The sequence below is a fragment of the Gambusia affinis genome, linkage group LG11 (genome assembly GCF_019740435.1).
Source record: "Gambusia affinis linkage group LG11, SWU_Gaff_1.0, whole genome shotgun sequence".
NCBI lineage: Eukaryota > Metazoa > Chordata > Actinopteri > Cyprinodontiformes > Poeciliidae > Gambusia > Gambusia affinis.
This window is the reverse complement of record NC_057878.1, coordinates 6642057-6669376: the sequence shown is the minus strand read 5'-3', so window position 1 is coordinate 6669376 and position 27320 is coordinate 6642057. Positions and strand designations below refer to the sequence as shown.

At 40.7% G+C, this 27320-nt stretch overlaps 1 protein-coding gene across 1 annotated transcript; it reads left to right on the top strand.

Moving 5' to 3' along the window:
• The first annotated feature begins 1098 nt into the window (after window positions 1–1098).
• On the top strand, window positions 1099–27320 carry LOC122840411 (protein FAM124A). Its single transcript, XM_044132787.1, has 4 exons — window positions 1099–1312; window positions 6506–6537; window positions 19140–19912; window positions 25489–27320. Exons 1-4 carry the CDS (start codon window positions 1257–1259, stop codon window positions 26305–26307), a joined length of 1680 nt encoding a protein of 559 aa, XP_043988722.1. The 5' UTR covers window positions 1099–1256; the 3' UTR covers window positions 26308–27320.

The following is a 27320-nucleotide window of genomic DNA, read 5'->3' as shown; positions in this document are numbered from 1 at the left end:
AAATACGAAACTTGACTGCAGTTGTTGAGGTAAGGACTAGTTAACTCAATGAAGAGAAATTACCCTTACCAATAATAATAATAATAACTAACACAAAAATATTACCTATTACAAATTAAAACAAGTAAAATCTGTCAAACTCTCACTCAACAATATGCAGTACTATTATATTTTCTCATTATTATTATTACTCAAAATTAATATCTACATAACATAACCCGAAATTGTCGCGTTTATCCAACATATAAAAGTTATCTGAGGAACATGATGCTTAGATCAGTTTGGGATTTATTGTAAATGCTCTGATGTACTGAAATGTAAAATAGATTTTACACAAATTGTAATTTTTGTGGGACAGTTTACACATTTACTGAGTTTTAATGCAATCACCTGCCTTCTGTCTTTCTTTTTTAATCTTAGCAAACACGTCCTGTTGGAAGGATGTGTCAATTTTCGGAAATAATTTAACATGCTGTTTTTGAAGCCCAGAAATTAGATTACTCCTCTTTTACCTGCTTGGGTTTGACGTCATGGAAAAACATGTTGCACTACCCCATTCCCTCTGTTGATGGAGCTACAGCAGAACAATTACACACGTTGCCTTCAAGTACCGCAAAAAATAAAATAAAATAAAATAAATAAAAGAGTCACCAAGAGCCAAACAGATTTTTATCACTGCCAATCATAAGATTAAATGTTCCTGATTATAACGATGTTGTAATTAATCAACTTCCAGTGGCTTTATAAAGTAAAATAAAATACAAAAGTGTATCTTAAGAAAAATGTAAAACAAAATAGAAATCAAAATAATCTTGATAATTAGTTCAGACGTAATTAATTTAGATGTCTTTTAGCTGTTCAAGTTATATAATTTCTATTCCAAAACTTGTACATTATACTCTAGTCATACAGATAAGTAACGTTTCTGTTTTGAAAAATTACCGTGTAGCCCATAACACATCACAAAAATGTAGCTCCAAAGCAGACTACTGTATTTCCAAAAGACAATCAGTAGAAGATTAGGCAATTCTCATAGTTATCATATTTCCAACAGCCATTGAACATATCACGGCATCAGCCGCCTGTTGCTCCATCTGGTAAAACTCCGCCGCTCATTTGCGGACTCGGATCCCGCTGTGTTCACACTCTGCCTGACGGCAACAGCCGCGTTGCTCTTTTTGAGCAACTTTACTTCATAAGTTGACGCTGAGACTTTGAAACTATGCAGTTATCTGGACGACGGGCGGCAGTCTGAGATGGAGAAAACCTTTACAGAAGATGACTGCGTGGATTCAGGAGCAGAGACCGGGGGGTAAGTGGGGCTGAAGTGTTTCTATGGCTTCTCCGTCTTAATTAAAAACAGCGAAATTGCCGAGTATTTATATTTGTGTCTTGAGTAGAGCATACTTTTACGTCTGTAAAAGCCGCGTGTGCACGAGCGAGTTTAAAACAAGCAACGTCAATATCTGTGTCAGATGGCGTCACTAAAAGCCTGTAAAAAAGTTTTTTTCTCTGTTATTTATTAGGCAACTGAGGTAAATACAGAAACACGCAACATTATCCTGAGAAGAAAAACTGATGTGGTTTTGATGAAGAAAATGTATCATGTATTAAATACAAATACTTTATGAATGGATGAAGTATTCAGAGTTATTGTTGTTCACTGTGTTTCAGCTGATAAACAGAGATGTGCTTCGGTTTCTCCTGCGGTATGTCGCTGTTGGTGTTAATGTGTTTTACAGTAGACGTAAATTAGCGTTGTTTACCTTTTGGAACATTGTGACACAGTAGTACATGTAGTAGTAGTCGTAGCAGTAGTTTTGTTTGTTTATTGAACCGTTGTTTAGACAACAGATTGATCTCTTTGGACATTTTGAACACAAATGCTGCATATTTTTGCTTTCCTGTAATTATTATTTTTTCACTCCGCCTTAAACCTCAAATACTTATTTTGACTATTAGATCACTATGGGCATAAAAACATAAAACAGAGAGCAACATTAAGGTTGGGTGATGTGCGTTCAAAGTTTTATCGCAGTATTGTGTTTCTTGCCCAAGAAACCGATGATTTAAAAACAAAAATCGGTTTTCTAAAGCTCGAACTTAATGGCTGCAGACAGTCTGAACTTTTACAAAAACAAGCACTACTCTAAAAATAAACCCTCCCTCATATCAAGCAGGCTACATCCATACAGTAGCTACATTCAGTAGTGTGACTGTCTTGCTAAACGTTGCAAAAATAATTGCAATTTGAATTATCAGTTTTGTTGACCGATAGTGGAAAAATAGTTCAGACAGTAAAAGAAAACAGACAATACATAACAAGCAATTATTCAAAAGATGTTGTGTCCACATATACCAAGTACTTAATGTCAGAGGATTCACATTTTTTTGTTGTTGCTAAAATTAAAGTGTAAATCAAAAGTGGTGTTGGAACCACAATCCACAAAAATTAAAGCCAATAGTTTGGCCATAATTGTTGCGAGAGATGTAAAGAGTTCAGATAAAGGTGGTTCGATTGTTGTTGAGCCTGTTTGTGTCATTATGTCCTTGTTTAATTGGCTTTTAAGCTGCGTTTGAATACTTCAACTAGCCATAGTCTGGGAGCCGTAAGTGGGACGGAGAGTGAAAACTTGGAGCTCTTAAAATGCTCTGGACTTGATCATTCTGTCACGAAGCGTGTTGATTTTTAACTTGTGTCTTTATGTGTTGTGAATCTTTACGCTGCGTACAGGAAAAGCAAACATTGCTCCAAGAATAAAACCTTATTACTGTCAGTAAGGCTGCTTCACTGTGACAACTTCACACAGTTTGAAAATTAAATGCTAGAAGAAAACATGCGGTGTGTGTAATAGATTTTTGCTGGGTGATAAATTGTCCCAGAAGTTATTGCAATAAGCGATAACATTGCTGTTTTGAGGCCATTATCAACTGGTATAATTGTAACAGCATAATAATGCATGAACACATTGTCAAAGATCAATAAACTTTAGATTCTAAAGGACATTTACCACTGGAACTGGAAGACATTTTAAATATCCAAAATAAATAAACAGAAACAACAAAATTAACTATAAATTAAATATTACTATTAACTCTAAACAAAATTGGCCTTCAAAAGAAAAAGCACTAGTTGAGACCAGAACACCAGACTGAAGACTTTTGTCTGGCAGAAAGAGAGAAAAGAGAAAAACAGTAAATGAAACAAATGGAAATTATTGAGCTTGTTTTATTTTATTATTCGATTAATGGATTTAATGCAACAGGCCCGGGCGTGCGATAATATTGATGAATGTTGCAGTAATAATATGGCTTTTGTTAAATAAACAAATAAAAAAGTGCTTTGTGTTCGTAGATCCCTGTTGTTTACCCAACAACTGGGTCAAGAAAAACATTAAGATCAAGATAAACTTTATCATGTCAATGTGACAACTTGCCTTGCAGTCGACAGAGGGAAAAGGGAAATACAAAACTGACAGAAGTACAAAAATAATGACAACAGTAATAATGTCATTGAATTTATTTTGGTAGCTCTGTTTTGTTTTGAAGGGTTTTTGGAATAAAAGCAGCCTAATCAATGCATTTGGGGCGGCTCTGTATTTTTAGCATTGAACTAGAATCGCTCAGAGATCTGATTTATGACGATCAGCACTGAGCCACATAAATGGAAAGTGCTGATGTGAAAGAAAGAAAGAGCGGCTGATAACCACAGAGCTGCCACCTCCTCCTCATGCTCCTCCTCCACTCACCTCCATCTGACCTTCACACACCCGTCACCTCCACTCCAGTCGCACGTCCTTAAGGTCATACAACATTTTCATTTGGTTTTAATCCAGTTTGTAGTTCATCTTTCTCTGCCTCTCTGCTTTTCTACTCTTTATCAGACGGCAGAAGGCTCAGTCTGTGCAGCTCTTCAAAGGTCGTTCTGACTCACGTCAGGTCACTCTGCACTCGGGCCTCGTGTGCTCGCTTCTGCCTGTCTGCGCGTCCACTTTTGGTTTATTGTCTTTGGACGGAGATGAAGCGAAACGGCGCTTCCGGTCTCGGAGCGTCGGGCGAGATGTCAGCTGCCGCCGAGCCCTCGCACCCCGAGGAACCGTCGACTGCACACGCCACCACCTCAAACTGAAAAATAATATTTTTCTTATTTCCGTTCACAATTTTCCTTTTCCCTTTTACTTTTACGAAGCAAATTTTTCTTTAAACTTTTGTTTAAATGAAGCTGTGTGCATTTCCTCTTTCCCTCTTTCTTGACAGTTTCCCCGCCATTTCTCTCTCTCTCTCTCTTACTTCACCTCCTCGTCCCACATCCCTCTCATCCAGCGCTAATTCTCATTAGGCAGACTGAAAACCTCCTGCAGCAGGAAACAGACCCTCTCCTCTGTTTCCTGCGGCTCCAGAGCCCTTATTAGTTTAGCGATGAAGACACAGGAGGGTGCATGTTGGAGGGACGGTGTTCTCTGGCGGTCAGCTAAACCCTGCGGGACGAATATTCTCAGCGTGGAAAGTCCATGTGTGAGCTGAGGTTTCGCAGATGGTTCCCGTGATTACATAATGGAGAGTGTCGGTGAGCTGCCGCAGTCAAATTCGCCAGCGTGTTGCGTTACTTTACGGTCTTAGTGTTCACACCTCGAGAACAATTTCAGATCCTCTCAGGTTTCAAGCTTCGGCGTGGCGCGCTGGGATTTGCTGCGACAGACTGATGCCGAGAAGAACGCAGTTAAAACATTTCTCCGGTTTGTCCACAGATCAAAGTCTGAACGTCGTGGCATGCAGGAGGGTGAGTGATGTTTAGAAAACGGTGTTAAACTATTCAATCCGTCACGTACGGCGAGCAGCATGAAGAGAGCCGGAGAAGAGGCTGAGAAACCAGAGTGGTGGTTCTGCAAAGTATTGGCTAAAGGAATACAAAGGCATGCCACACTTTTAAGATTGTAAAAAATGTAAAACCATGTATTGTTTCCTTTTCACGTTCGCAATAGTGAACTGCGTTGTGTTGATGCGTCACAAAAAAAGCCCAGTGAAATGGCATAAAGTTTGTGGTTGTGAAGAGACAAAATGGAAGAAGTTCCAGGGTTTCATATTTTCACAAGGCATCGCAGGAGAACAGCGCATGTTCTCAGCTTCATTATTTTATACTTATTCAATATATAACTATAAGAAATAAAAGCAAAACTGTCAACAAAATGGAAGAAACCTTAGAAAAGCAAAGAAGAACTGGCTGAAGAAGCACCACTTTTAGCAGAAAAGTGGTGACGTTGAGTCAAAACCAGTTGTTGCAATGTTAAACAAATTAGTAGGAACTTTTAAATAGCAAAATAGTATCAGGGAAATGCAGACTTGTCAGCTGATGTGCTGAAACAATGTAAATATCAGCTGAAAACTGAAAAAACTACAGGGTGAGTTACAGTTTTCACACATTAATAACATACAAAGAATTGATTTGATCCAATTCATAATGATTTATAATCCATATAAACCACAAAATGACTCATTTGATAACAAATGATACTGAAAGTGACCAAACTTTTACTTTATAATTTCCTTTAATCACTTCAGAAGAGAGCTCAAGATGTTTATTAGAAGTTATCTTGCAGTGGAAATGAAAATGACTTTATTTGGTTCGTTTCTTTGGATCATTAACACATTTCTATTAGAACTGAAGAAAACTTTTTACTATATAAAAACTGCAACATTATTTCTGTAATTTTTTTTAAACAATTTTTTATTTTTTAGGGTAGCCAAAAAAATAAATAAAACAAAACACATCTGGTCAAGTTTTTCTATACTGTTGGAATCCGTTTTCTCTGCAGTCGTGTCCAGATGCTTCCAGCTGAATAATGTCTCATGCTGCCAGGAATCCCAAATATGTCAGTTCCCTCTCATTAAAATGTGCTTCAGCTTAGTTGCTTATATGCAGTGTAAACAATTTGATCGGACTGCAACAAAACCTCAGTTTGTCAGGTATACCATACAGAAACGTCACTATTAGTAAAACTGGTGAGGTTCTGTATGTAAAAGCAGAAATCAGTTTATTTTATTTATAGAAATCGTCACTTTAGATGCTAAAGATGAGTTCTCTAATGTACTCTACAGTTAGACGGACAGATAAATAAATGGTGTCGCGCTGTCAGTACCGACCTTAGTGACCTGTGTTGGAATGCTGCAGAAATCTGCTCTCACCCTAAATCCTGCAGCGACACTCTGGTGGAGCAGAGTGTGGTGGGGATGATATCTGAGTAAACGTCCCGGTGTTTTAAACTGACCACACTACGATGTCTGTGCATTTTTGTGACCTGTCCAGCGGGACGTCTTCTGCGCTTCAACCAGAAGTCGGGATTTGAAACAGGAAAAGGTCATCAGCATGCAGAGTGCACTTTATACTGCAATATAAACTTCTGTCTCTTCTCTCTGTTTCTTCCTCCTCCCTCCCAATATGTCCACATCCCGTCTCTGTATTCATTTGGGTTTTTTTTTCTTTCTTTTTTGTCTTTTTTCTCTGCAGATCTGATTACAGTCCTCTGTCCTCGACGAGCAGTAAGTAACCTGGACACGAAGCAGAAGCAAACACTAACGCATTCACACTCACAGCTCAGGTGCAGGACTTCATCTCCTTAATGCATCCTGACACAATAAATCTTGTCTGGTCGGGGGTTGGGGGCCTTTGTTTGCGCTTAGTGGTCTCTGAAAGCAGCCGCACATTTTTAGGAAAGGGTTTTTGTGTAGAAGAAAAAAAAACAACAACAAAAAAGTTCCTTTCATTGCATCAGCATGCAGTTTACCATATTTTATGAAGCACAATGGAATTTGAGAAAAATAAATAAATAAATAAAAGAGATAAAAATAAAAATATCAGGGACATGTATAAATTGTAAAGGATATGTTGGTAAATATTCTGTGCAGTTTAGCTAAAAAAGCAAAATTTATGTGAAAAAATGAAGAAACGTTGCATTAACCTGGCTGAACATTTCTTACTGAAGCACTTATTGATTCATTTCAGTGCAGTGAATCAAATTGAACTGATGTTGATCTTGTTAATATTTGACTTTCTACCTCCCATAAACTCTCCAAATCCAATATCTTTGTTCTTTTTTTGGTCCTTGAGTCCAAATTTTCACATCTCTTCATGTTTAAACGATATGAAACGTCTCTACCTACTTTTTACTGATTTTAATTTGGAGCTACTTATAACTTCATCCACCCTTTCAACAAACCCTGGTCCTGAAGAAAACAGTGAAGTGCCTTTTTTTTATTTCTTTTTTTTTTATATATATTTTTTATAAGTGATGGCTGAATTATCTCCTTCTTATTGGTTTTGCTCCAATTAAGGAGGTTAATAGATTGTCATATTGTAATTAGCCCTACTTTTTGTTCTTAACTGAAAAGGAACCAAATCCTTCTGAAGCTGTTGCCACCTTATTGAAAATGGTATCGAGTATTTTTCTTATTTTCGGTGTCTAATTTGAATTTTCTTTTTCGTGACAACCCATCTTTGCAGTCTTCCCTACCAGCTACTTTCTTGCTTTTTCCACAGACTTTGAAGAAACATCTTTTTTTTTTTTTTTTTTTTTTTTTTTGTGATGTCATTGTTTCCCCATATATTTTCCAGTTCTTGCTGACTGTACAGTGACATCTGTATAATGAGGTGGGCATTTTTACAGTCTTCTCCTGACTGATACCTTTACAGCTTATACACTTGTACATGAATGCACTTTATTTGCTCATTTCCTCTTCTTTACGATGATTTACTCTAGTCTCGTTTTCAAACCCTTATAGATAAACAGGTGTTTGGACACAAGAGTAAAATCATCTAGATAATAATGCAGCCACCTAGATGCCTCACACACATTTTGTTTAATAATCTGACATATTTTTCGACTTCTGCATCTGCATATTTCCCGATCTTATAACTTGTGCGATAAATCAACAGAGTGCTACAGCAGGTGGACCGTCAGCTGTGATTAGGTGCTAATTTAAAGGTCTTGGTTTGCAGAGGTCGCGACCTGCCTTCAGTCACTAGGCCTTTCACAATGAAGGGATTAAATCTAATATTAGCCCATTAATCTGGTCTTCAGGACGCGGCCTTATCCCAAGCTGCACCACACCCACAAGTCAGGAAGAAGAAGACACACACACACACACACACGCACACACACGCACACACACACACACACACAGACAGAGAATAATTCATCAGTGGCTGTCTGGTTTGGTTTTCCTCTCATGTTTCCTTTGCCACTGTTGTATCAGATGAACTTCTGCTCACTATTGTCATAACTGGAGGTCGACGCAGAAGCAAAGTGCCCCATAGGATGCAGCCCAAACACACCCTGCACAGTTCCTTGCGAAAAGCGCTTATTCTTGAACTTTTTTCGAATTCTTTCGCGTTAAAAACTGCTAATTTGGTTGGCATTTTAAGTGATACACACAGAAGTGGTGCAAAGTCACACAGCTGAAGGACGACGATATGTAATGAGTCTCAAACCTTTTCACAAATAATGAACAGAAAAGCTTGGAATGCATTTTTTGTTTACTCTCCTACCTCTAAATAAACTCCAGTGCAGCGGGTTTTCTTCAGGATCAGTGAACAGAGCCCACCTCAGTTTAAACCTGGCTGCTCCGCTAAGGTTTGTTAGAGAACATCAGTGAACAGCTAGATACTTACAAGCCTGCAGTTATGCTAGGGAAGGCATGTTGTCAGTAGTTCACAGAATAAGAGTAATGTTCATTTTACTCAAACATATACCTATAAAGAGTAAAATCAGAGAAACTGACAAAAGCACCCAAAGCTTATGACTAAATGCAAAACGAAAGCCGGTGTTTAAAAAGCACATGCCTGATATTATCTGCTTTAAAAAGACCCCATCTGTGTTAAATACTATGAAAGAGATTATGAAGGAGAGAGTTTGCTAGTCGTAGGAGGTGCGATTGAGCGGAGTCTGAGTGACCTATGACCCCGTCTCCATTAGTTTCCCTCATGAGCCTGTCCACATATATAAGAATTATGAGGCTGGCTGCAGGGTAATGAGTGTTTTTGGACCAAAGGAAAGAACTGTGACTGTATGAACTCACAGAGACGGAAAAACAGACATAAGACGACGTGCGCTGCATGATTTGTCTCAGCTATATTAACCGATATATGGTGAATGTAAATTCATACGTGGAAGTCCGAAGAACGGCTGATATCCAGGAGACAGAAAGTTGGACGAAAGATGAAGCGACAACTTGAGATGCGTTGAAGACGGCCAACTTTGCTGGTAACGCTGAAGCAAAAAGGACAACAAAAGACAGCGAATGAGTGTCTTTATCAGAGGCAAATGAGGAACAGAAGGAAAATCTTCAAAGTGGCAGTAAAAGGAGAAGAGATTCAGCTTATTGAGGGCTTTTCTTGCAACACGGAGGCTTGGAAAAGATTGATAGATAGCGGTTTGTGGGTTGACACGGAGGAGGTTCGGATTTTCAGGGATCTCACCGTCGCCAGCAGATGTTTCACTTGCGGAGCCAAGACGCATATTTAAGGCGTATCCGAGTAGATTTGTTTTTGCATCCTGCATTCTGAAGATGCTTTACTGCATTCAAGCGACAGATTTTTGCGTACTGTGTGTTTGGTTGCTAAAACGTCTAAACTGTTGCAACTAAATGGCTCTGTGCCGAGGATCAGACTACAGCCTTTTGTTTCATTTCCAAGACTTGTACCTCATAGATCACATGCACTTTGATTTATTCGGGTTTCCTAACCATTTGGCACAGCTGTGTTGCTTATTCAGAGTTATTATCATATTCTATTATCATTGACTGGCCCGTTTGTTTGCTCATGAGAGGGATTTAAGCATTCGCCACATGGCACGTCTCATCTTCACCGTCTGAAAGACAGCGCCGGGTTTCCTTCTGGACGGCAGAAGCGTTGCTGTGATGTCACTCAAGGCTCCGTCGAGAGCCGTCGGTGTGAATGAAGCTTCAGCTCTCTCGTACGAAAACACAAGACACTCGCACAAAAACCTGGACATGCTTTCTGTTTAGCTAAGCTTATTAGATCCAGATTCTGCTATAAGACGGCTCACAAAAAGTGCTACCAAATTATTCATGTGCCAAAATGCGATCTGAACCACAAGTCTGGGGTCACTTATCGAAAAGCTGCAGTCAGCTGTTTGTTAATCGAAGCCACTTTTCCCTCTAACTGTCTCGATGTGATCCCGCATTAATTCTGGTGCACAGTGAAGTCGAACGGCGCCGTCAGGCAACGTGGGCCCGTTTTTCATAACTCTGAGTCTTTTATTTTGACTCAGTCAGCAAGCTAGTAGTAATATAGTAAATCAGTGCAGCTGTTTCTGAAGTTTTTCTCTGTTTTGTTTTCGTTATTTTGGGCCTTTTTCATTTTGAAGACAGTAAACGGCTAGCTGGACTCCTCACCGCAAGATTACGTTTAAAATATTCCCCGACGTACAAGTCAATGTGGATTTGGATATAAAGTTAACTACCTGTGGCCGGCTAAAACCTAAGCAATGTGCGCAGTGCATGTTTGTCATTTTGGACAGAGTTGAGAAATTCCAAACATAAATGAAATTATACAAAAGACATGAGGCGATATGAGACTCTTATAATAAGATATCATGGAGTAAACATAGAAGGATTTTGAAAGTACTGAGATCAGAGTATAACATGACCTAAACACTTTTATTCAAAACAAAACAATTATTCCTACTCCTGCTAAAGCAATTTACCTTTTGATTTTTTACAGTTTTTATTATCTGTAACCTTTATTGTTGTTGTTTTGAGTTACACAAATGTAGAATGAGCAGCCACAACATTTCTTTAATAGCTTAATAAAATCAGAATAAGCTTTACTGACACAACAAGCTTGTGTGCACAAACTAAGGATTTAACTTTGGTTTTTAGCGTTCAGACTTAAAGGTGTAAATATATAAACTTTAGAGGAAATAAAAAGAGAATAACGGAACAGAAATATATAATTTTTGCCTTTCTGCTCTTCATATAGTCTGACTGGGACTCTATCAATATGATATTAGTTCAAAGCAATAGTTGGGCTGTCTGCTCTGGTAGAGGCAACAGTCAGCTGCTGCTAAGACTGCCATCCTTTGCTTGTCTATAATAGTTTTTCTTTTTTAAAGTAATTAGTGTTATTTGTAGCTGGAAACACTCAAGCCTCTCTTTACTGAACACATTTACAAAGAACACACATCCACTGAAAACCTTTCAAGAGTGTTTTCCAGGAACACGCGGTCTAAAACAGACCTGTGGTTTCCATATTAACACAACAATCTCCTTCAGGTCCATGTTTTTACGTTCAGCCTCAGATTTAGGGAACTTATTCTCTTCCCTGTCTGGTCAGTCTTGTATTTATGGTTTACTAAGACTTCTACAAATGTCATTGTTCAGCAATCTGTCCCTGAATCGATACTAATTTAACTCAAATCAGCTGCGGTAAAAATGATCTTCACATTGTTATTTTTTTAAAATCTGATTGCACTTTGGAGTGCAGTACTCGTGAGACCATCGTTGCCCCATCGAGCCAAACGCCCTCGTCCCAACTCAGATTTCCTGACACCCCATGACCTTTGGCTTTGGTGCTAAGTCTCGTCTCCTAATCTTTGCTCACAAACAGTCTGCAGTAACCGGTAATAATCTAAATGCTTCCTCCTCCGTCTGAAGCCAGCTGCATTTTCAGGCCATGAGCAGCGGCTCCGCGTTTCAGCCTGACTTTTATCTTCAGTGAAACGTCAGGCTTGGCAGCACAGACATACAGAACTCTTTGTGTGTTGCTCTGTGGGAAAAGAAGTCTGGATTTCCCTTCGTTATTAGACCGCGCTTATGTCGCTAGCAAATAATCTCATCAAGCTAAAGTGCCAACTGGTGTTCTGGTTTGTCTTCCAGGCGAGCGAGTAAACAAACCCGCGTTGATTCTCTTGTGTCAGCCAACGCAGTTTCATTTCATTATATGCATGGATGAAGACGTGCCGTTTCCCTGCAGCTCAGGAACAGTAACTTCCATTTCATTGCATGTGAGGCGTCTAATTGAAAGCGACGTCTTAGGAAACAGTGGGGAAAGATTTTTACAAAGTGTCGCAACGAGTAGGAAAAAACAAATAAGCAAATCAATGTTGTGAAATAATAATAATAATTTTTTTGTTGCTCATATGGAACTGTTTAGAGGTCCAATACTGTGGTGCTGCGAAAGTTTTTCTTTAGCAATGGGAGCACAACAGCAGACACAATAGACTAAAACAACAGGAAACAACCACAATAAGACGCCGTGGCATTGAGAAGTAGTTCTTTACCGCCTAAAATGGTTGAAAAGCGGTTAATTAATTAAATAAATGAAAGATGCAACAACTATAGCGTCGCTTACTTTCTCAAAACAGTGAGAAACGTGAACATAACGCGTTCCGCAGCTGCATCATGTCCCGACATGATGAGGCCTGAGGCACGCAAAGAAGGACAAAACGGAAATTAGATGGGTTTCTTGGAGAAAAATAACATCCATCCATCCATCCATACAGACAGACCGAGAGAGCGAGCGAGAGAGCTATGCTCACCACCAGATTTTCGATTTTAATTACCTGCTGAAACCAATGTTTTACGATCCAGAACTCGTTTACGTAAACTTGCTGCTTCCAGTCACGGTGTTGTATAATTTGATGTGGATAAACCATGCAGAGGCTGTCAGTCACACGGCTCCAATGTTTCCTCTGGTATTTTTGTTGATTTTTACATTTTTTTTAATCTTTGAAGTTGGAAGATCTTTTGCCATCACCCTAATCCGTCACCCCCTCCACAGATTCAGGACTCTGAGTTTGAATCTGAACACGTTTAATATTACTTCCCGTCATATCCATGACTTGAGTTTTACTGTAGATGTGAAACAGATCGTTATGTAGACTTTATTGTGCAGCGTGACCCACAGCAATGCAGGAAAAAGGAATTCTGGATCCGTCGCTGATGTTCACTCCAACAATGATGTGGGATCGATTAAACCGTCGTTCTGCGGTGCTGCGTTCAGTCAAGTCTGTTAAAAACATACACACAGGTCAAAAGTTTTGTGTAGTATAATTAATTTTTTTCAATCGCTCATAAAACTGCTGTAGAAGTGTTGCTGTTTGGAGATGTTGTCAAAGTTGTAATGTGGACTTCGTCATCCACATGAAAAGGAGCTAAAAGTGTGGTAACGTATTTGTGGTTATTATCAAGGCTAGTTTTTGGCTTGGATGTCTGTTAATCATTATAACACAAGCTGGGATTGTTTGAAAAGCTTTTTCTTTTAACACAATGTGAACTGGAAATAAATAAATTTGTCTATCTGTAAGGAACACCTTTTTGAAAGACTAGCTATATTAAAGCCTCTAAATATTTATCTTTTTGGAACAAGTCAACCAAAATGAAATGAAAGTAAAGTTTCTGTCAGTTTTTTTGTTGTTGTCATCTTTACCAGAAGAATAAAGAAGCCCCCATCTTGAATTTCCTCCTTCACTCTCTTTGACCGAGAGCCAAACGAGCTAAAGCTGTGGCTGTCGGACTCCTGCGCGTACGCACGCACGCTCAGAGACGCGTTGTGAGGCGAAGCCGAGTTTTCACTTCTAATCATTCTCATATGTGGAGGGGCCACTGGAGGGATTGTTGTGTTATCTCACGTCGTCATCTGCGGGTTTGCCTGGGAGCATGTGGTCCCGGTTAACACCAGAACATGAAGCCAGAGTAAAAGTTTCTGGGAATTACAGAAGACAGGTCTGTCTTCAGTCTGCTTGTTGATGATGTGCCCGTGCATGATGGTGCGCCGCGCGCCGTCAGAGCAGAACATCAGCTTCTGCTCCAAGGCTCAAGTGGATTAAGAGCTAAGAGACGGACTCCTCCAGGGCTTTGTGCACAAACTACCCCAATTCCCCCTTGCAAAGGCTGACTCAATCACTAATTGAGTCTCTTCTACCCCATTAAATCGCATAGCAAGGAAAAACTATTAGCTTAATGTGCTGAATAGTGCAAACTGTACGTTTTGGTTTGGTGCACCGTAAATAGAAACATATGGCATCGTGTACGTCTCCCCTGAATCCAAATGGTATTCCTGTAATCAGTCAAATATTTATTTATTACATTCAATAAGTAAACTGCATATGGGTCTACATTGGGGCCATAAAGTTTGCTCCAAAGGTTTTTTGAAATTTAAATAAAAAACACATTCAAACTGAAATTATATGAAACGGAAAAAATGTTTTGAAACACCAAAAAATTCAAACTGAAAAACAAATTATAACGTAATTAAAACTGGGGGGGGGGGGAAAAAAAAAAAAAAAAAACTAACAATTTTGAACAATTTTGAAACTGGAAAAAAAAGAGTTCAAAACTGCTTTTCAGATTCAATGCTTTTTTTCAGTTTCAAATATTTTCTTTGTAGTTTCAAATATATCTTTTTTTCCAGTTTCAAAGCAGAATTTAATTTTTTGAGCAAATTTTATGGCCCCAATTTAGCTCCATAGTTTTAGAAACCCATTTTATTAGGATTTAGCTGTATAGAAAGTTATTGGAATGTTTTTATGTGTTAATCCCAAGCCCCCGCCCCCCTTTCTTTTTTTTTTTCAGCAAATATCAATTTTCTTCTAAAACAACAACCTAATAATCCAAAAAGCACAAAGTGAAACACATCACTTATGTCAAAGACAGAGCTGAGCCAAAAATTTTCCAGCATCTCTTTTAGTTTCTCAAACAGAAACTAAACCTGCCATTTTTAAATACTAAAGTTTTTTTGTTTATATCCTTCTCTAATACTATTATAACCTCACTCATTTTGTGCCACATTGCCAGATGTTTTCCTCCTTTTGTAAAACCTTTCGATTTCACTTTGGGACTGTAAAGTTTGGTAACAGGAACGCCAAAAAGCTGAGGAGCAGTAAAAGGTCTTGCCTTCAAAATGTCAACATGAATACATTCCTGGTCAGTTTCAACAAAAACCAAACTCTACGACTGTCATAAAGTAAAAACTCACCGACTATTCTGTGTGAAAGGTGGTAACCAAAATCATAACTCATAGTGCAAACCACAGCTTTTGGACCATCAGACACAGCAGCCTTAAAATAAGTGATTCTGGAGACTGGTTACTGCAATATGCCACTTTCTGCGTGGTTTTCTCCTCCTCACTGTGTTAAATTTGTCTGGGTTCCAGTTTTATTAAACCATTTAATTCTTGTTTTGACCTGTTCTTCAGGTTTAGGAGAGAAGCGTTCTTCCTTTTAGAACCGCTTATAGAGATGAACAAACATCCGCCTCACTTTGCTTTTAAAGAACGAGATAAAGAAAGGCTTTTGTGTCCTAATTAGCTAGAAATGATCAGTGTTACATTCATTTCACTGGAAAGATGTCAAACAATGTGACACTGGGACCTTTGGAAATGAGTGATTTGCGTTCTTACAATAAAACCTGAATTTATCCAAAGGCTTTTTACACATATTCAGCTCATTTATTTATTAGACTTACATAAAACTGTGAAGTGCTACAGATGTTTATTGCTGTATTTCCGCAAAAAAGAAATGTTGTCTAGGTCATGCTTTTGTTGAAGGAACTTTCTTTTGATTTTTTTATGCAGTGTATTCAGGCTAAATTGATTAGCAAAGACTCAAAAACACAAAGTCCAGTTCTTTTCTCTCTCTTACCTTAAATCCTGTTGTGTTTTGTTTATTTTTCCTCTTCTCACGTTAACGACAGTCTGTTTTTTTCTCTGTTGCATCTCCGTCTTCGCTTGCATTTTACTCATTATCCCGGGGTTTAAATGTTTGGAGGATGTCTAGATGTCAAGGAGAATAAAACTGAATCTTAGACAGATGTTTGGAAAGGTAAGATTGGCCCCAGCAGGCTGTTATTTCCCTGGCTTTAAACCCAAACCTTCCTCTTTGAGCCAGCTACTAGGAACCATGGGATCAGTGAGATCATGAGATTAGGACAGTGTGAGCGGAAAACAAACAAGCTAAGAGAGAAAGCTTAAAAGCAAAAAACTGTAATATCTGGTTTAAGCAAATTATTAGCATTAGCGTGATTGATATCCCCCCTGAACTGTTTTGGCTGGGCTTTTAATGAGTCAGTAGTCAGGCAGCTGGGATGAAGATCTCGGCCGACTGGATGAGTGTGTTTGTTCACAGCAGTTTTCAGAAAGCAGTTCCTGTTATGCTGCTGCTTAGAGAATGAAGATAAACAAAAATCACGTTGCCACGGTGATGAGATAGGATGTTGCATGGAGACTATCCCGATCCCTCTGAAGTACAGCCGTGCAGGCTTGAGTCTGAGTACCAAGGTTTAACGAGTTACAACTTCAAAACCACTAAAGTCTTTGTTTTCCACGGTTTAAAATCTTTAATTAGACTAACCGTCCCCCATCTGTTGCTGTGCACTGTCGGTCAGCCGGCAGAAAGATGGCTACCAGACTTTTCACGTACTCACGATAAGGATGAATTGAGCTGAAGAGTGTCCCTTCGTTTCAATTTAAATGAAGCTAAAGTTGCCAAGCTACAAGATGCATTTCTGGTAGCAGAACCAAAATGTGGCCCACGTTGACCTTTTCCCCAGATTTTTAGGACGGCTCTGACAGATCCTTTATATCCCAGGAACAGAAAAACGTTGCTATGGCAACAATGGCGGCCAAAGCAAAACCGAAAGCTAAAACCGGTTGTGTTGTTAGGTTTTTATCATTTACATTGACATGTTTTTAATCCAGTTTTTGTTGGGTAAAGTATTTAATCTATTCATTAACATAATAAATTTAACTAAATATGTAGTAGAAAAAAGATCAGCAAGGTTTCAAGCTTGTTGCTAGGCGACAGGACATATGTCAAGATAAAGGGGGCAATAAGTTGTAAAGCTCGACCGTCCAATTTCATAGCCCTGAAGTAGTGTCTTAAAAATAATTAAGCAATAAAAAAGTAGGGTTCTGTGCCATTGGCACATTTATTTGAATCTCTTCACATTGAAATAGTGACAAAATTGTGAATATATTGTGTATGTACAGTCATCCATGGTGAGTTTTTATATTGGATTTGGGGCAGTTTCTCAGGGCAGCATTAGAGAGGGGACAAATGACCCCCAGAATAAAAAAAAAGAAGTGTTTGCCGGTTGTGTCTGACAAGCGTTTATGTGTTAAATGGAGAGTTTTAACCCCCAGCTTGATGCTCGATGTGTGCTTTCCATCACCCCACAATTTTTTTATTTATTTCCTGCAAACTGATTGGTTTTGAGAGGGCAGAAGGAGATACATGCCCATAAAACCAGTCCTGAAAGAATCACCACTGCACATTGTTTCTCTAATAAATGCATTATATCAGTTTTGTAGCAGCATGAATAGCTGTTGCTGAAGTTGCCCTCTGAAAACAGGCTACAGAGTGGATAGTCTCTCTATCAGTGTGGTTTTCTTTAAAGAAAGTTGTAATGTTCCTTATGTGTTGATGTTTTCACTGACCGGCCTAATCCAGCTGTCAGTACACCCAAAATACACTTTGCAATTCGATGCCTGAATATTCTAATCGTGTCGATTCACTCGACCTCTAATGGAGAGCTTTTCGCATCGCTTCACAGTAACCTGATCTGAGCATTTTCGGAAATGTCACTTCTTTGGTCAGAGCAGAAACTGCTCTTTTGTAAAGGCCAGTGGGGAAATCACAAGACAGACACCATTCCTGTTTGGCTTCGCTGCTTTATGGAGGGTCTCTGGCAACAGTCAAACACTCTGCTGTGCCGGGGACAAGCAGACTGAGCTTGTCCTTTCTTCACAGGCGAAGTGAAATGGGACGAGTCCCCAGAGAAGTGCGATAAAGACGGCGGGAATAAACCTCGAAAACAGGCGGAATAAACACCGACAGATAGGATGTTAACACGCGGGAAGAGAAACTGGCGTAAAATACGACCAGCTGGGAACTTTGCCAGCGTCTGAGTCACCGAGCTGAGGTTTTCCAGGTCGGGGGTTCAGGAAGAGGCTACACCTGAATGCGTCGCTCTTGCTGTGGTCTTGGACATTCCTCTGGGCCTCAGTAATGACTCCGAATGGCACTAATGAGCTTTCACAGAGGAGACTCGCACCACATGGGCGTTTTAGTGAGAAGAGGGGCGGGAGGTAGAAAGGTAAACAACAAAACCAGGGGGGAAGGGGGGGGGAGGAAGATGGAGCTGGCTTTGGTTGAGTGGAACAGAGACAGCTGAGAGCAGGAGGTTTGTTGGGGAACAAAGGGAATGGAAAACTTGAAAGAGGAAAATAACCCGAGCCAAAAGAATAACAGGAGAGATATTAACGTTGTCCTGGCATAACGAAATATTCTGTTTTCATTATCTGAAAATATCCTATACCTTTACAAATACTTTGTTGGCATACCAACCTTAGCTGTGCAAAGTTTCCAGATTGGGCAAGAAAAAAAAAAAAAAAATCAAATAATCCTAAAGATATTGATTTTTTCCAGTTACATTTTGCAGCCTTGTTCTTATTATATATGAGGGCTGCAACTAATGATTATTTTAGTAATTGATTAATCTACTGATTTTTCTGAGTGTCGAGTTAATCGGATAAAAAAATTCAGATTTTTCTTTTAACCAGAGAAGTCTTTTTTATACAATTTTAGAAATACATTAAAAGATGCAAATAAACCAATAATTTGGTTCCGTTTTAAAATAAAATAAACATTTTATTGCCTAAAATGCAATAGCATATCACTCCTCTAGTGCATGCTTGATCGTATGTAACAAAGGATGTATCTGCAGCTAAAAATTTACTTTTAACATCAACATGTGAAAAGCTCAGGCCTTTTATCTCAACTTAACATAAACACAGTGTAGGGATGGCCTACACTGTGTTTATCAATTTTTTTTTGATAAACCGATTAATAGTTGGACAGTAAAAAGTGCTAAATAGTGTTTTTATTTTTTTTATTTGAACTGGGTGAAGCTAAATCTGCTGATGAATTTTGGTTTTGAACATATTTACAGTCAAAGGCTGTTTTCAGTCTTAAATGCAAAACGTAAAGTCTCCACACTCCAGTTAATGATTAATCTGTTTCTAAATGAGGTTATTTCAATAATCGATTAATCCATTAATCATTTCAGTCCACCTAGCTTTTTCTGGTCTCCTTTTTTTTTTTTCTTTTGCATGTTTGCTCCTGGAGGTGAGTTATCCATGGGGGAGCTCCAAGACCCGTTCCTCGTCAGCGTCCACCTCATCTCTGACCCCGGCCAGGGCAAGTTCCTGCAGCGCGCCGCTGACGCCGTGCTGGCGTGGGTTCACCCCGAGCTGCAGCTCTTCAAAGTCTCCGAGCGGGCGTCCACCACCCAGCGGACTTGGCCGAAGCGGCACCAAAACGGCGTCCCGTCCGCCGGACCTCAGCCGGCCGTGGCGGTCATCCTCTTTCTGCAGGAGACGTACGGCGGCGGCGGCGAGGGGCAGATCCTGACGCTGCAGCGCACCCTGCAGAGACCGCCGTGGCGGTACCACCACACGGAGAAAGTCAGCAACGGCCGCAACATGCTGCCCCTCACGCCGTGCAGTCAGGACTTTTTCGTCTTGTCCCCCGGCACGCCGCTCTGGGCGGTCCGCCAGGTCCACTACGGCAAGGAGATCGTGCGGTTCACCGTTTACTGTCGCCACGAGAATTACGTCGACATGGTCCGGCTCTACAAGCTGCTGCTCCAGCGACGTGTGGCGCAGAAGAAGGAGGACTTTTGCTTCCTCGTGGTGTACTCCAACCCCGACATGGAGATCCAGCTGTCCTTTAAGAGGCTCCCACGGGGACAGAGTCCCGTTGTGCTGGACTCGGCGGTGATGGAGGTGAGGGTGCGAGACGTTGGAGTGCTGGTCCCGCTGCTACCTCACCCCTGCAGCCCGATCAGCGACGTCCGCTGGCAGACGGAGGATTATGATGGGAATAAAATCCTGCTGCAGGTGAGCATCCTTTCGGTGATACTGGTTTGCTCCTCTGCAAAACCACAAATGAATATAAAAAAATAGAGCTAAGCTGTTTTTGTTTTGTTTTTTTTATTTATTGACTGCCATCTGGTGATTCAGTGGCATTTGCAGACCTTTTTTTAGTTTCCAACAGGTAATCTCTCAGGAGTTCCTCCTGTTTAGCTCCAGCTATCTTCCCTTAAAGTCTCATAAAACTGTCCCCACAGCATGATGCTGCCACCACCATTTTGTATTGTGGGGAAGATGTATTCAGGACAGTCTTAAATTTGAGTTGGTGACCTGTAGTAACCCTGAAGGCGACCTTTTGAGAGGGGCATTATGAAGAAGTCAGAAAATCCTTTTTTTCATCCACTTCACAATAAAAAGCTACTTTGTGTTGCTCTGTAAATAACACAGACTCAAATTAAAAGGAATTTCTTTCAGACAAAACCTGAAAACATTCATTTTGTGTGAATGCTTTGGTTGCATAACAGTGGATCCTACTAGAAATCTTGGTTCTCTCTCCGTTGGGGAGACAGACTTACACAACAAAGTGGTGGTTTGAGGGGTATCGGTTTCAGAGGGGGTTTGTGTGTCCAGGAGGTGTGAGATAAGTGGTTTGGAAAGTTCAAGCTGATTAAGAAGCAGTCCATTACCGGGATTGGTGCAACCCGAAGAAACAACAAGCTAATCCGTCATGACAATGGGCCACATGTATGATGCTTCAGTGCCAGCTGGACCGAGGTTAGAGGTTCTTCCACAAAGTTATGCCAGTAGGAATATATTGTTTCAGACTTGGCTGCTGAATCAAACACAAACACTGTTTTAGTTATTTATTTATTTGTTGATTTTATCATAACCGATTGGTTCTAATATATCTTCAGCGTTCACACAGAGCACACAGGTTCATTTCTGAGCGTGATTTGACCCGATGGAATCACACGACACCACATCACATTTAGCAACGAAACTCCGAGCTGCTGACAACTGAAAACAGTTTCACCTTTTGCAGTTGAATCCTGAGCAGTGTAGACAACGGCGATCTCCACATTCATCCAGCCCTTACTCGTTATTTGAGTTTGCTTTAGACTGAATTACCAGATTTTAGCAAACAGTCAAAGCAGTCGTTTATGTTTATTGAGTGACGTTGGACATCACTTGCAGGTTCATTGGCCTCACTAAGGTCAGACCTGCTAATCCTGAGATAACTAAAGCTTACAACACTGAGGGTCTTACTATCGCCAAATCAGCGACCTCATTACCCAGCACCCCCCGCTGCTCATCATCAGCCTCGGTGCGCTGATTGTGTGCAGACGACCTGTTGTCTGTTGGGGGAACAACACAGGGACTTGCTCTTGTTTTGGCCTCCGTTAAATATCATTTAGGTTGAAATGACAGCTTCATGACAGCGCTTACAGCCTCCTACTCTGTGTGGGAGAGCCAAGAATGCGGCCATGAAACCACTTCACGGCTCAAAGGGGAAGAGACAAAGTGACTAAGAGGATAAGGAGAGAAGAAGAAGAAGGAGATGAAAGATGGCGGAACAGGCTGAGAGGAGAAACAACTGTTAACGTAGAAAAAAAATGTTAGGATTAATTGAAAGAGGTGGACAAATTACAAAACATTAATTTCATTTAAAAAAAGTCTTTTCAGTGTTTCGTTTCAGTGTCTGTTTAATCTGAACTCTGTCACTTCTGGCTCCATGAAGGCCAAAAGTGCGACCGTCAAGTGTTGGAAGTTAAGGGTTTAAAGTGACAGTTCAAAAACAATGGCTGACCCGAGTTCGTTTGTTTGATTTATGTAGACTCTGAAGGGAAAGCTATGCAAGGAAATAAACTTACCACCATAAATTATCTCTCAGGTCAGCGGCTCAGATCTGCTTTGTCTGCAGATTTTGTCAAATTCTTGGCTTCACTGCTAAGCTTTTTTTTTTCTTTTTTTTTTACCGCTTCTCTCTTGTTTTCTGTCATTTTGTGACTTGAACTGCTAGAAATATTTTAAAACATTAAACGTTTTTCTTAGACACTAATGGGTGTTCCAACAGCATAATTGTCTCAAAACAATCATCTGAATGGGTTTGAAGAAAATTTAGTTTTTGGCATTTGTGGTTCCCGTATGGTTTCAGTTTTATTATTGTTTTACTAACTCTGTTCCTATGTTTGCCTAATTGACCACAGTAAGGCTTTGGTGAGAAAGCATGCCGGACATCAGTAGATTTTAAACTGTTTGCTGTATAACTACAGAGTGGTGCATTCTGGGTACAGAAAAACATCATATGCCGCACCATAGGAAAGACAACTGCTTCGTGGACAATCCATTTCAAAATAAGAGCATGAATATGAAGGATTCTTAATAGTAAATAATCAAAACTTCATTGCAGATATCAAACTTTATTCAACTAAAAGTTTACAAAACAGAAAAGTAAATTGTAAAGATCTTTAGATCTAATCCAGAAAACTTTATGTAGGGGAAGCAAAGTGTGTTAAATGTTTTCAAAGTTAGCAAAGCCAAAAATTTGTTTCTCTATTAGCACATTAATGGATTACCCCTGATAGATAGAGTACTCTTTCTATTATTGATAGTTTCTGGACTAGGATTAATAGATAGATTATTGCCAATGAATTTGAATGGAGTTTATCAAATGATGAACAAGAATGATCAAATATCCTGTCAGAATTAAACCAGTTTGTTGATGGCTGCGTAACCGGTCACAAACATTTCTACATTCGCTTCAAATTGTTGGTCCTTGTGTTTCCGAACCGGCATCTCCTCTGCAGGATGAGTGACTTTTACGTTTCCAGGCGTTTTCGAACAAGACTTGTTGTAACACTCGCTGCTCTGAAAAGTGAGCACCCGAGGCTCGTCTGGACGCTGATGGTTTCTCCAGCTGCAGCTCTGATTCATAAAGTGGCTGACCTGAGAACAGCGAGCGTGCGGCTTGAACGCTCTCGGGGTTCCCCGCGTGCGCATTTCACCTCCTGTAAGTCGCGTGAGGAGCGCTTTGTTGTATGGGAGCCCCCCCCCCCCTCCGTATGGGGGCTAATGGTCTCGAATGTGGCTCCTCCCTGTTTTGGTAACCTTGATGGAGTTATGTTTCTGCAGATGTGCTCAAACTATAACATAAGGAAGTTCTTACTCGTCGACGTTCCTCTCTTTTAAGCAAGAATGAAGTTCTTGTGAACTTCAGGGAATCTTGGATTTGATTAAAAGGCACCTGTTTTAGCTATAAACTTGCAAAAATTTGAAGATACTACTTCTTTTAAAGCTGAGCAGGCCTGATGGAGATGGATGACACTGAAATGCACACCGGCCATGAAAAATGTTGTCTGGCTAGGAGGAAACCTGCGGAAGCCCGGTTGGCCTGCTGGATACGTGAAACTGCAACCGATGAGACGCTGGAAAAAGACGGAAAATCATCTCTGTGGGAAACGTTGTGGAGGGCCAGAAAGCGAGAAGGGACTTGAGTGGGTTGTATATCAGGATAAGACATAATGAAGAGACTTGCTGAAACTGGTGTGAGGCCGTGAAACCAGTCTTGTACTGACTTGGGAATGAACCGCCGTCATTTCGTGTCCTGCATTATGGTTGCATTGAAATATCAGTGTGTGGTAACAAAAACCATGGTAACTTTGAATTTGAAGGGGGGGGGGGAAATCCCACTCATCATTACCATTTTAGTATTCCCTACTAACCAAAGCAGGAACAGTTTAGTCTGATGAAAGCTGCAGTATGTAACGTTTATAAAGAATGTGAATTTTTCACATTTATTAAAACTGTCACCGTGTCATGACAGTTTGTTTTGAGACAGATAATCTGTGTAAAGATCGACCTCCTCCACCTCCTCCTTGAGCTGCTACTGCCGTCTGAAGAAATGTACCGCTGCCGACCAAAAGCAACCAATCAGAGCCAGAGGAGGAGGGTCTAAAGCGCTGTCATTCATCCTCGTGAACGCGCTGCTAAATGTGCTAGTGGCAGAGAAACAACTTATCATTAAAAGAAAACCGTTTATCCGCCACTAACTAGCATCAGCATTCACAACAAGATCTGGTGTAGCGAGAGGGCGAAAGAGGCGGGGGGGAGGAATGAGCAGCGCCACACGAGATTGTGATTGACAACACAAAGACCTGCCTCTGTGCTCTGATTGGTGGTTTCTAATCGGCAATGGGAGTACTGGGAGAAGGCAGAAGAGCTTGATTTTTTTCTCAAAGATGACATAGTGACACTTTCAACAAATATCTAAAAAATAATTTTTTATAAGTTACATTCCGTATGTCTACTGCCAGACAACGAGAGAACAAAAACAGTTGGATATTGATTAGTTTTTTTTCTAGCGTGTCTGTAAATGTGTGGTTTTAGCCCCTTGAAAACCCAGTAGCTTTTGAAGTGCAATAATAACACAGTGCACCTCCGTATTACTACAGCCTCTCACTGTATTACTGTCTTGCTATTTCAATCGTATTCCAGTCAAATTCCGGCTCCTAAAATGTAACCACAATTGTTTCAGCTGCTCTCTGTGCAGCTTCCGAAACAGCTGTGAATATCTGAGCGGGTCACATTGCACAGACAGAAAGGTGCAACAATACAGTCTCTTTTTTTTTTTTTTTTTTTTTTTGCAGTCAGCATCGTCGTATGGGTCGAAAAACACATCAGTTATTAAGGAAAACTAGAGTCGTTAGATAAAATAATATGAATAATACGTAATACGGTCATGCAGACCTGGCATAACCGTATTTCCTCGCTTTTCTCCCGAAGCTTTAACGTCTTGATTGCTTAAATCTAAATCAGATGTGGCCATAAAAGGCAGCTAAACTACATCCAGCTGACCAAGTATTTATTGGCCTGCAGAATTTGAATGGACAGCACTGCATTTCAGTTTGCCAAGTTTATCTTCCAAGCCCTTCATTGCCATTGTGATATTGCATACGCTGGCAAACGTGACAACAAGGACTCTGATACAGATAACTTCTGAATCAGAGATCTGAATCTCTGCTGCTGGGTGTGTCCCTAATTCAGGTTTATAGTTTTATTCAGCTATCGGCCACATTTACACTCCTGTTCCTAGCAGCTTCCCTGGAAAGTGGCACTTGGGAGTGAGCTTTCATCTTAGCGTATCACCAAACGTCTGTATAGAGACACAGACTAATTGCATCAACATGTTTTGTTACACTAAAGAATTGGCTTTACTGATAGCGACCGTTTTTCAGTATGCTTTTGATGTAAGTCTGTCAAACTCTTCATGAGTGAGCTTTTTAACAAGCCATGGTGGCCAAAAGTGTATATGTTTATGATAAAACTAGTAAAAACTGCAATCTGTTGAGTTTAGCACAACGCCAAGCAGCTGCTGTTTCCCATGTTGGCTCAGGTTCAGGGCTTACTTCAGCTTTGAGTGGCACAGCTCCAGTGTTATTGTTGCTAGCTGCGGCCCTGTAGCTTTTCCAACTACAGCAAGTCAAAGTGACTGCCATAATGTCTTAATTATTCTGTTGTTTTAAGATTAATTTGTTCTCTTGAAGTGCTTTTAGAGTGGCTGGTGTTTAGATGTAACAGTGCGCTCTTTGTTTGTCCGTGTTCAGGTCCAGGGTGCGTGCTTGAGAAGCAGACAAAACCCTTGCTACATGGCACCCGCTGTTGGCGAATCTGCATCGGCTCCGTCCAACTTCACCCGCGCCGTCGCCTCCTACAAAAACCGCCGTCACCAACAGAGGGCGACCTCCCGTCCCAGAGGCCACCAGACTTCGCACAGCTCCCTCCCGCTGGCCTGCGAGGAGCAGGACGAGCAGGAGGAGTGGTCCGACCAGCAACTTCCTGACCGCCGGAACGCCCACTGGAGAGGTCATCAGTCGGGTTCGCATTTCTCTTTACCCAACTTGGGCTCGACTGGCTCCTACTCCGCCTGGAACCCTCCTGCTCCGGGCTCCAACCTCTACAACCGGGTCTGCTCCCTCCAAAGGAGACCCTCGCTCGTCCCGCCTTTCCGTTTGAACGTGGACTCTCTGATCGGGGCAGAGGAGACGGACGTGGACACGGGACACAAGGTGAATCCCGGCAGCAGCGTGGACCTGTCCGTGGTGTCCGCTTACATCAAATCCACCCTGCCTCTGACGCCCCGGCCGCTATCGGCCCCTCCAGAAGACGTCAGAGCCGCCTTCTCTCCCGACATTCCAGACGGCACCTACAAGTCGGCCACTCTGGGCCGAACGCCAAACAGCTTCTCCCTCGACTGCAGTCCCTCCGCTTTGCTGGGGGCGCATCTCCAAAGCAGCAGTTTGAGCACAAGTGCCGCTCCGTCTTCGAGTGACGTTTCCATCAACCTGTCAGACAGCTGCAGCATCGTTAGCGCTCCAGTTGAGGAGGCAGACAGGGTAGAAGATGAGCAGGAGTTCTACATTTGATAGGCGATTTGAAGCTGAGAGGACTGAATGTGGCCAGTGACGACAGGTTTTAGTTCTGCTCACAGTTAACGCAGCTCCAGTATGCCACCTAGTGTCCAATAGTAAAATTACAGTAGAAGAGAGGAACCTGAAGCACAAGCCTCTGTTATATTGAATGTAGATAGGAGCACTGTAAATATCAGTCACAATTATTATTATTTAGTGGATCAAATAACTGTACAGAAGCTTTATTCATTGAAGTATAATTCCTTCCCTTTGCAGGGTGTAAAATATTATTTTTATAGCACAGTCGGTTTTATCTACAGTGCTTTGTAAAAGTATTGATACTTCTTAAAGTGGAAGGAAAAGGATATGAATTTTAAGTTTTACTTCAGTTATGGCCACAAGGGAGAGTATGTCCAGTTTTATACTTCCAGAAAGTCAATCTTTAGATTCAAAATAGCTCAGTCAGAAAACACATTTGATCAAATTTTTCCAAAGATTCTCAACTATATTTAGGGCCAGACTTTGACTAGACCATTCTAAAAAATAAAATACTTTGATTGAAACCATTCTGGTTGCTGGAAAGTGAAGATCTGTCCTAATCTCAATTTCTTTGCAACCTCGAAGACGTTTCCTTCCAAGATGGCTTCCCGACAACTCTTACCAACTTCCCTATCCATCCCTGCTGAAGAGCTGAAGAGACATATATCTTATGCTGTCGCTACCATGTTTCACAGAGTGGATAATATGTGCAGTGTTGATTGATCCTTGAAAGTTAGATTTTAGACTGGCTGTATTTCTTAGCATGGCTTATAGAAACTTCAAACTGGACTTCTTCCTTTCCTCCCTCCCCTTCACAGCTCAATGCTACATTTTGTTTTTACCTGTAACATATAATTCCAGTAAAAATAAAAAATTTTGTTATGTGACAAAACATGTAAAAGTTCAGAGCACTGTATCTCTTCAGCGTGCAAACACACAATGACACATCTGGTTTGGAAAAAATGATAATAAATAAACACAAACGTAAA

Coding starts and splice junctions, on each gene's coding strand:
- LOC122840411 (XM_044132787.1), top strand. CDS start 1,257: ATGGAGAAAACCTTTACAGAAGATGACTGCGTGGATTCAGGAGCAGAG. Junction 1,313..6,505: donor TCAGGAGCAGAGACCGGGGG/GTAAGTGGGGCT, acceptor TTTTCTCTGCAG/ATCTGATTACAGTCCTCTGT. Junction 19,913..25,488: donor GGAATAAAATCCTGCTGCAG/GTGAGCATCCTT, acceptor GTCCGTGTTCAG/GTCCAGGGTGCGTGCTTGAG.